This window comes from Eleginops maclovinus, chromosome 7 (genome assembly GCF_036324505.1).
Source record: "Eleginops maclovinus isolate JMC-PN-2008 ecotype Puerto Natales chromosome 7, JC_Emac_rtc_rv5, whole genome shotgun sequence".
In the NCBI taxonomy this organism is placed as follows: domain Eukaryota; kingdom Metazoa; phylum Chordata; class Actinopteri; order Perciformes; family Eleginopidae; genus Eleginops; species Eleginops maclovinus.
The window spans coordinates 8,915,648-8,926,366 of record NC_086355.1 but is presented as its reverse complement, the minus strand read 5'-3'; the positions used below and the strand labels follow the sequence as shown (position 1 = coordinate 8,926,366).

The 10,719-nt window shown below is 39.9% G+C and overlaps 1 protein-coding gene across 1 annotated transcript in view; it reads left to right on the top strand.

The window, feature by feature from the left end:
• The first annotated feature begins 8,101 nt into the window (after positions 1 to 8,101).
• The window catches only part of klf7b (Kruppel like factor 7b), a 58,335-nt gene continuing 55,717 nt past the window's right edge, over positions 8,102 to 10,719 (top strand). Inside the window, exon 1 of the mRNA XM_063888370.1 lies at positions 8,102 to 8,562. Within this exon, the coding sequence (XP_063744440.1) occupies positions 8,461 to 8,562 (102 nt within the window). The 5' untranslated portion in view covers positions 8,102 to 8,460. The remainder of the gene's footprint in view (positions 8,563 to 10,719) is intronic.

Genomic DNA, 10,719 nt, shown 5'->3' with positions numbered 1-10,719 from the left:
TGCTGAGCCACTAATGGAGGACAAGCCTGTTAGAGCAACACGCCACGCTTTACTAGCAGCACACTAGGGACACACACACAAACACACATACATACACACAAGTACACACACACACAGAAAAACTCACACACAAACTGACAGACTGAAAGCTCACACATGTATTCTTGCAAAAAGATAACACACATATATGCACCAAAATCTGAACACATAAACACAGTTGAAAACAACAAGCATTGAGCTCCATTATAGGCAAATAAAACACACACACACACACACACACACACACACACACACACACACACCAGAAGATAAACACAGCCGCATGCATCCCAGTAGAGTATACCACCATAGCAACAGCCTGCAAACAGCTAATCTATTCAGTGATGCAGCAGTCGTCTCTCAGCGTGAGCACAGCCTCCAATTATACCTTCATTTGTTTGTCAGTGGTTTTGAAGTCAACATGAAAACCGGCAGCTCCTGTTTTAGAAGTGCATCAGACTTAAGGGCAATTCCTCGGACATCATACAACGTGCCTTCATTTTTTAACAAAAAAGAGAGATTGCATTGTTGAGTCTCAGATGTTCTACGAGGAATACTGAAGGCGCCTGCACTCTGTGTGACAACAGTAATCTTGCAGCAGGTTTATTGCATGTGAGAGGATCTGATGAAATCCTGGTCACAGTATGTGTCAGACTGCACAGTTTTTAGGCTGCACGTGCCACATTGTGCTTTGGATGTATGCTATGACAACTGAATTAAAATATATCCCTTCTTAGAGCTGCATTGCTTTCGTGTTTTGAAATAGTAAAAGAGAAATGACTGCATCAGTTTCTCATCATTATGTAGTTAAAGCTTGTATGATACCTGCCTTCTGTGATCTATAATATGGGCTGTTTTTCAGGGGAGAAACAAAATAAATATTTGGTTATAACAGGAATGGGACAGAGAACAGAGGAAAGGAGGTAGGAAAAGGATGTGAGGAAGGAAGTAGGGTTTTAGAGACACATCAGTGTGTTAACGGGAGTCAAGCATGGCAAATTGGACAGAATTTTCCGCCTGTGCGATTTCAATACACAAACGCAGGCGTATATAACCATGCTTAATAAGCGTCGGGCTAATGCATTGTATAATCTCCTCTAAATTAATATGTTAGACACAATTGCTTGGTAATTAATTCTTGTCACAGCATATCCAAATGAGAAAATGTATTCAGTTCTGTCAATCACAAAAACCCTGGAGCCTGAGGCAGATTATTGCCCAGCACGTCGGCCGGTGTAGGGTTGATGATGTGTGGTGGTAGATGTCTGTTTGTATTGAAATCTATTTCCAGGGCCAGTGATTAGGTCTGGTCATCAAACGAAGGTCATTTTGATGAGAGGATGAAGAGAGAGGCAGCAGCCCTTTTGTTTTACGATTTCATAAAGAACATAATGTCTCTACGGACTCTTTAACCGTCCACCATCTACCCACCACTCAGTTAGATAGCTTCTCCTTTACTACAGTTTCCTTTCTCTGTAAACAATTACTAGGATTACCTTTTAGGGGAAGTTGCAGCTACATTCCAACAATCCACACAAGGACTATAGCATGAGGACCCACATTCATTTGTTTTATTTCTGAAGTTTAAGTGAATTGTGCTCTCTATCAGCTCAATTAATGACCAGGGGATGAATGGATAGTAATATAAAATGTGCAGTTTTTGAATATATTTTCCAAAATACCACGGTTAACTTTGCATTTATGGTTCATATATCACCCCACTACTACATTCTGCTTACATAGTGGGTGCACTATATGATACCTATTTGTGAAACATTCTCATGTACTTAAGGACAATCGTAATCGCCCTAGGTGTTGACCTTTGACTACATTTGCTAATGTTTGTTTCATATCATACATGTCTGTATCATCTGATACATCTGTGACACATGAGTGAATATATGTAAACACTTTTCAGATAAAAGGAGGAAGTGATTGATTGATTGATTGATTCTTAACACCAGATATGGTTTCGTTTGACAATAGTTCGAAAGACCAAGAGGACATATGGGATTATTAACAGGACTGAAAGGACGACACAAACATACATACAGAGAGCCATAAGGCATTACACTTTCCCATATTTTCTATTTGCTCAAGATTCTGGTTTGAAAATATGCACACTAACACACACAGGACCTGCAGGCTTGTGGTTTTTCTTTATTAAAAACTAGAAAGCGCAATTAGCTGCAGAATATGCTTAACCCTATATCGCTCCCTCAGCTCAAGGGTATATTGGTTCTTCCTTTCATTATTAAAAACATCACAGACATGAGAGGAGGAGGGGAACAGACAGGAAATATCACAGCGACATGTTTAGCAAGTGGTTGGGAATGTGTGTAAGTCAACGGTAAGAATTCAGGTGTTACATTGTGTGTTTTTTTAAACGTGTGAATGGGAGGTGAGATGTTAATTTGTCTATAGACTGTGTGTGAGTATTTTGTGACGATACGGACACACATTGTCATTGGTGTTCAGAAGATCACTTGTCAACCTTATAGGGAATCCATGACAGTAGAAGAAGTATTAAAAACAACACTTTAAAATAATTTACTACAAGTAAAAGTCCTGCATTTAATACGTTACCTCAATAAAAAGTACCGAAGCATTGGCAACAAAATGTTCTTGATGTTTAAAAAGTACTCAAAATGCAGTGTGGGTCCTTTAAGTATTTTATTGTGTTATTAAATTATAATGAGCTAAAATTATGAAAGTGGTGCTTCAATGTCGTAACTTATTTGGTCAGTGGGTAATTACTTTTTTATACTGTTATATTCTAAGTTAATGTTTCCCCTTTTTCGCCATTAATTGTGGTGTTTCCTTGCATGCTGTGAGGGTCTAAGGACAGAAGGTGTTGAATGCTGTGCACGCTCTTAAACCCCCTGAGACAAAGGTGTAGTTTGTGATATTGGTCCATATACATAATATTTGATTTGTTAATCAATCATTTCTTCTTCAGAGTCAGTGGGTTTATAAATCAGACAAGACTCCATGACCTACATACTGAGGCCTGGCCCTAATTGAACCAAAATGTGAAGGTGAAAACAATCTTTTGACCTTAAGAGAGCACATGGAGAAGGCACAGGATGTAATGTACTAATAAATGCCCTAAATGAACACACTGTTTCTGTTGTTTTCCATTGCTGCAGTCACGGTGCTGTATGCTGAGTCTCCGGTGTTATTTTGAGCTCTTTGGTCCACCATGTTGCTCATGGTTCACAGCCTGTGGTTTCACCTCCGGTTCTCTTGAAGCAGAGAGAACTGTTCTGGTACATCCTGACGTCCAGCTCAGTGTTCCCCGCTGTGACTCTCGCAGCAGAACATGGTTTCTGTGTCGTCGCCTCCTGTCAGGCCAGAGAGAAGGAGGAGGTTTGTGTATTGTTTGGTGTGTTGTCCGCCTTGACTCAGGGTTGTGTGCACTCCACTTTATGTGTGTGATGTAGTTGTCTGGAGGCAGGAAACAGCTCCAGCTTCGGGGCCCGCTTCAGGGTCCCTCTCAGCTCAGTAGCTCTAGTTTTCTGTCTTGAAAACTTTTTTAGACTTGCTCTGACTTGAACTATGACCTGCATTTTTATTTGTATGCTATGCCAAGCCCGAACGAACAACAGTGGGTTGTACACACTTTGACAATAGGATATGATAGGTTTAAAAAATGTAAGGAAAGAAAGTAGCTAAACTAAATGAAATCATTAAATGTAGTGTCCCATTCTTGCCCAGTTGTTGTTGATAGGCCGCATATACAATGATACAATATGCTTGGTTAATGGAGGATAATAGATTGCCTTCTTTTTCAGATGCTGTCTGTCTTTCTCATAGATATAATTAATAGCATGCATGGAATTGATATAACTAGAATCGGGACAGTCAACATCACAAAGAAGTCTCTTGTCCTTGTCCTTGTCTTTGATTGTCAGGAGTAAAAAATGTTGGGGATAGTTGTTGCCTGTTGGGTGATTGAGTTACGGATAAACGTAAGGTCTGATACATCGGAAGCAGTATTCTCATAATAAAGCATGAGGAAGTCTTGCTTTCATGAATATCTTCCACCACTCTGACGACAAAACCCTCTGAACGCCTCAGAAGTATTCAGTCAGTTTCCCGTATACTGTATCTAAACACCCTTTCCTCCCACTGTTGGTTTACTCAAGATAGAAATAATTAAAGAATGTGAATAACTGAAACATTCACAAAGCCTGGGGCTCTGCACCAGCCAGTGGAGCTGAAGAAGGCTCCAGGGTGTGCAGTTGTACGTGTGGAAGATTAAAAAACTGATTCTAGTTGCATCTGCACAGAAACTGCAGCAGACAGTGATCAGAAACCTGGATAAGAGGTGTACAGGCCTTGGTTTGTTACTGAGGAACAGGGCCCGCATTTTTCTAAAGAACCGGATGAGGGCTTGAGTTTCTGGAGATAGGACATGAAAAGTATTATGTATGGTATTCGTTTTATTAGTAAAACACTAGAAATGTCATCCTTATTTCAAGTTTTACCATCCTAGAGTTTCTGCCCTGATTAGATGATGAAATAATTTGCCTCTCATATACCCTTCCTTTCCTTTCTCTCCATGCATTTCTTTCTCTGCCAAAACGACACAACAGAATAATAAGATTACAACACTCAGTGTGTGTGGAGCTGGGTAGAGATGCCCAGATTTTAAAAGGTTGTGTGCTATAGACAGACACACACACACACACACACACACACAGTGGTTTGAGCCAAAAACTGAAAACATGACATAACACTGGAGATCCATTAAGTTTAAATGTATTTTTCTGTCCTTCCATCCTCACTTTTCTCTTAATCCTCTTTGAGTAGTTTTAATTTTTTTTCACAACCTTTAACTGCTACAACAGAGGAGACAAAGAAAGGAGGAGAAAAGTGAGTGTTCAGGGTAAAGGAAAAGGAGTTGATGTAGAAGTGGTAACGGTGGATGTTGTAGTAGTATAGGTTTAATGGAAGTGGCTGTTGTTGTAGTGCTGGTAGGGATTTACCCAAAATTATAGGAATAAAGCATAATAGTGATTGTGTTGTACTCAATGTGAATCTCACAAAGATGTTGCATGTGAGTGTGTTAAGAGCCTCTTACAGCCACTCAGTAGTTGTATTGATCCATACTTCTCCAACCATCCACCCCCACAACACACACAGACACATTTTCCCTATCTCCTCCCTAACTCCCTCCTCCTTCCTCTCTTCCTTCCTCTGTTCCTCCAGTGGCAGACAGAGCTGTAAAAATCAATGCGGAAAATGTCCTGAAACAGCCGATCTAGAAGCCATCTGGCACTTGTTGTCCTCAGAGACCAGCAGTACGTCCCCGGGGGCACGAGACACACGAAGAAGAAGCTGAGAGAGGGAGAGGGAAGAAGCCCAGGCATACAACAACACAAAGAAAGTGTTAACTCAATAACAGGGAAAACTGTCAGTGTGGGCTTCCCATTATGTGGCAGTTACATAAGAGTTAAGTTACATGGCAGCTTATAGTAAGACTCATTTAACATATTTTGCATGCAGCTAGCTTTGCCTCCTAAGACATAGAAGAATTACTCTTCAGAATTAAAATAGGTAAGATAGGCTTGAGCATGAAAGAAAACTATCAAACTAAATAATTAACTATCCAAAAACAAGTAAAACTGTGTTCTTCCCCAGACATATGAGGTGAAGCAGCTTTACTTTTTAATAACATTCCCCCCTTCAGTAGAAGCTTTTTGTTCCTTGACAAAATAAAGTACCAGCATGCATCACTCTCTTGTCAAAATTAGACCAGTATTGTTTTTTTCAGTTTCAAGTTTTTGACCTTTAATCATTGCGTCCTCATTAATCCAATTAATGTAATTTGTAAGACTAGCTAGATGTGTGCTATGGTTCACGTCAGGCTTATTAAAAGTGTCAGAGGTGGAGGTAGGTTTCAAGAAAGAACAGTGTGACTAAGCAGTGGACTGTATGAACAAAAGAAGCAAGCAAGCATGAAGCGAAATGGAAAGAAAAGATAATACATGAAAGAATGAATGCAACTGAAAAGAAAGTGAAATAAGTGAAAGTAGAGTACAGGATGACATAATCAATGGGTAAAAAGAAAAGGGGAGAAAAGAAGGGATGCAAGACAAGGAAAGACAGATGCCAACATATGAAGATGACAAAGAAGCAGAACAAAAGGAATTGTGTATCATGGTGTGCAACAAAGCTGCTTCCGGTCCAATCAACTTCAATGAATTTAGGAATACTGCTTTAATACAACTCAGCAGCACTTCAAAAGTTTAGAGAGCCTGTTGGAAATAATGTCTGCCATCTGATCCTATAAAAGGTTTTATGATCCTCTATAACAAACCAAACAGAGGAAGCATCCTGTCTAACCATCCTGTTGGTTCAGGTTCAGGCAGACATGTTGGTCTTGGACAAAAACTCAGTGAACCTAAAAATCCCTGACACCAAACCAAATGTTCCAAAAACTGAGTGAGGTTATTTCAAACTGTTTCAACATTTTACTTAAATTAAGACATTGCTGACATGTTTGAAGCTAGGTTTTGTGTGTACCTTCAAAAAAATGGTATAACTACAAAACATAGACATAAATGTGTCTCTTGCAGCGCTGGTTATACAGTCAGTGAGTTCTTCACGTACTTAGGAAACAAACATAAGCTGCAGTCTCCCTCAACCCTGATGGATGAATCTCAGGGCAACAGAGCTCGACAGAGTAAATATGTAAACGTTATACTAACTGTTTGAGAAAAACTTGGAATATCATTTTATTATCTTAGTAGGTTAGAGGCTATTTTAAATAATGTTGAAGCATAACAGACATATGTTATTTTTTCTTATTTAGCAGATGCTGTATTTGCCATTGTTAAATGACCTATTTCAAACTGGCAGAAGCATTCACAAGTCACAGTTTCCACAGTTTCACATCTTGAGTAATTTCCTCCAATACAGTCATCACTAGCAGAGGTGGAAAATAGCCTATAGTGCAGTTTTGTTTTGTTACTCAAATACTTCAGTACAAACTTAAGTAGTTATTATTGTATGTACTTCATACTCGTACTATTCTGAGTCAAAAATAGTATTTTTTACTTTGATATCATCAGGAAGGTACATTTTATTAATACAAAATATGGAGCGCCAAATAAAGTATCATGTATTACGCAGTAGTTTATAATTATGTATATAAAAACTCAAATGAGTCCATCTCTACTATTAGAAACATTAAAATGATAATTATATTCATGTCATATATATATTAAATACACAATTCTGTAAAATGTTTACTTTTGGTACTTTAAAGTATATTTGAATGTTTGATACCTTTGTACTTTTACTTCAGTAATATTTTAAATCATGACTTTTACTTGTGACAATATGTTCACACTGTAGTATTACTAGTTTTACTTAAGTATAATATCTTAGTACCTCTTCCACCCCTGTTTACTATGGAACTTAAAAAATGCTAATGAAAGTGGATTCACATGAACTCCCTAAAAGAAAAAAAGGAGAATAAACTCTTGTAAACTGAACAGGTGGGAGGATCGTGTTGAGCTCTTCCCTCCACTGCATCCCTGCTCTCCGCACAGACACACCACATGGCAACCACATGGAGGAGTAGCTGTTGTGAAGCCAGCACACCTCAGAAAAACAACCCAGCCTCTTTTCTTCAACATCACAGCTGCTGCTTCTAACGCTTAGCTGCTAATTTCTGCACATTATTAATCATTTTAACATCTTTTTGTCGCGGTTTCCTCGAAGCAGCCGCGCTCGTGATTTCCTCTTTGCCCATGCAGCCTGTAGTGACTGACAGAGGAATGCTGCTGGTTTTATATAGGCCTCTAAAAATAACTCACCCCTCTTTGCCATCTTCGGACGGACTGACAGCCTCCTGCAGCCAATAGCGTCCCTGCATCCCTGGAAGCCCCACCCATTCCCTCAGTCTCAGCGCCTCCTTAATTGGACGCTAGTGACATCATCAACCCTATTTACCTTATTAGGTCACGCATGAAATTGACTGACAGGTGGCTCCTCCCCTGCCTCCCTCCCCTCTAGCGCCGGTCCTGGTGCCTGGATTGCAGCGCTGTCCAGTCTGCTGCTGGAGGAGCAAACCTGGCAACCTGGCAGTTTGTACGGAGACCGATTGGCAATCTGGCAATGCGGAAATAGATCTGGCACCCCCGAGCCCGGACTGAGGAGAGAGGCGTGACAGAGCGAGTAAAGAGGAGCGGGGTTTGCATTTATAAAGATAAAATATCAAACTATTTCTTTCCTGTTAGCTTTTTTTTATTCTCAATTAAAGTGCTCAGGTGCGCTCTTCTGCACCAGCTGGGATTTTCCAGCGTTTGTTTTTCAACCTGACAAGTCTGAGAAGAAGGAAAGAAGAAGTGCGTTTTAATCGCTTGGATTCCGGACTTCTTTACTGACTTTTCCTTTTCTGCGTCAAGCATGGATGTTTTGGCGAATTACAGTATTTTCCAGGAACTCCAACTCGTTCATGACACTGGTTATTTCTCTGCGATGCCTTCCCTGGAGGAGAACTGGCAGCAGGTTAGAGATGATGCGTTTTCTCTTTCTTTTCCGGGAAATTGAAGGGGGTTTACCTGGGATGAAATACTATGTGTACGCTTGTTGGTGTTTTCGGTGTGTGTTTTCAGTGTTTCGCATCGCTAGAGCGCTCCGGAGCGGCAGCAGCAGCCCGGTGTAGTTGCATTAATTTTTTTTTCGCTCACATGGCGCACGGCAAGGTCCGCTGACAGGAGAAAACACACGCGCGCGCGCGCACACACACACACACACAGACACACACACACACACACACACAGACACACAGACACAGGGAGTGGGTGAGGAGGAGGAAGAGGGGAGAGAGAGAGGACACAGACAGAGCTTTATACAATAATGGTACTAATGAACAAACAGTGTTTGAAAACGCTTTAAAACGCCCCTTACGAGCAAATGATCCTTTACATGTACCTTAAACATACTTAGGGTTTAATTAAACCTCTTAATCATTAATGTAAAAGCAGGAGCATGAAGCTGTGATAATATTCAGGTTGGATAAAAAAAAAAAAAAGGTTTTAAATGCTGCAGGAAAAACCAAAAACAGCTGAAGATGTTGCTTTTCTTAAAGGGTGACATTTTGGAGATAAGAGGTTTTTGGCTTCAGTTTGGTATGTTAAGGATCACCTTTTTACCTGTTTCTCCAATTATCCCATAAACACTTATCGTATTGGTAATATGACTGGATTTTTGATTAAACTCCAGAATCCAGTTGCTCAATCTGAAAATGATTCTTCTTTTACCAAGGGGAGAGAGAGCAACATTTAGAGCCGAACGTTGATCTGATAAGGAGCACATTTCAGCTGGTTTACCCCTTTAAGTTGCTTAATTTCTTGGATATGTTACCTTAACATTAATACAAAAAGTGGAAGGAGGTTGTGGGTGAAATCATTGGCTTTCTTTTAACTTTCCATCAACGTTTTTGTCCTGTTATATAAAATGGAGATAGACTTGACGCTGCATTTAATTGACAGTTGAGACTCTGAGCTGATTGAAGGTGAAAGTGGTGGAGTGATTTTGTATTTCAGTCTGAGCTGATGATGGAGGATGCCGTTATTAGTGTGACTGATCTGATCGATAGACCAGTCTGTCAGCCTGATATGTTTGGATTAACACACACACACACACACACACACACACACACACACACACACACACACACACACACACACACACACACACACACACACACACCATGGAAGATGGACACATGCTTAATAGCTAGTGACGTGTTCTTAAATAATATATCCACATCTGCCACTGTTTGTTTGCAGATAATCCCACTGAATTATGCATTATCAACCACTATAGAGCATATATACTATAGACTGAGCATGACCACCCACAGTCTTATAACCTTTGTCTGACATATCAAATATATCGTACTTGTAAAATAGATTAAAGGCAAAATATGTTGATTTCCTTTGTACCACAGATGACCACGTGGTCTTTTGGTGGTTTGTGTAAATAAAACATACCCTTTCTCTCAGTAGAGGTAAGGTTGCACAACCTGAATGAGGATTTAATACAGGATTTATGCTCAAAAGACATGGGAATTTAATAACAGAGAATCAGCTGATACAAATATTTGCAATCAAGTTCCTCCCCTTGAACTTGAGAAATCAAAGCTGTTAATTGGAAACCATATTCAGCCTCACGTGTTTCTGTGTGTGTGTGTGTGTGTGTGTGTGTGTGTGTGTGTGTGTGTGTGTGTGTGTGTGTGTGTGTGTGTGTGTGTGTGTGTGTGTGTGTGTTGCCACCTTTACATGTTTATAGACCTGATGAATCCCAGACTTCATATCTCCTCTCTAACTGTCTTACTGACACACATTCCTACTTCCTTTTCCTATTTTTAGTCGAAACAGCACATAGTTTCATCCCTTGTAACCCATTTTTTCCATCTGTAATCACATTGTTAAATGATTGAGAGGTTGCATAGAGTTTTAGCTTTTGATGTCATGTCTCATTTTCCACAGAATTGCTGGATAAGCTGTTTGAATGGATGCCTATAAGACAGGAATGTAGAGGTGGAGGTGGGGGGAGGGCTAGTAATTCCACTCAGTTGATCCGCAGTTTTATTTACAGAAAGGAGTTGTACATATTTCAGCCTAATACACAGACTGTTGAATAAAAAGAGAGTTCACT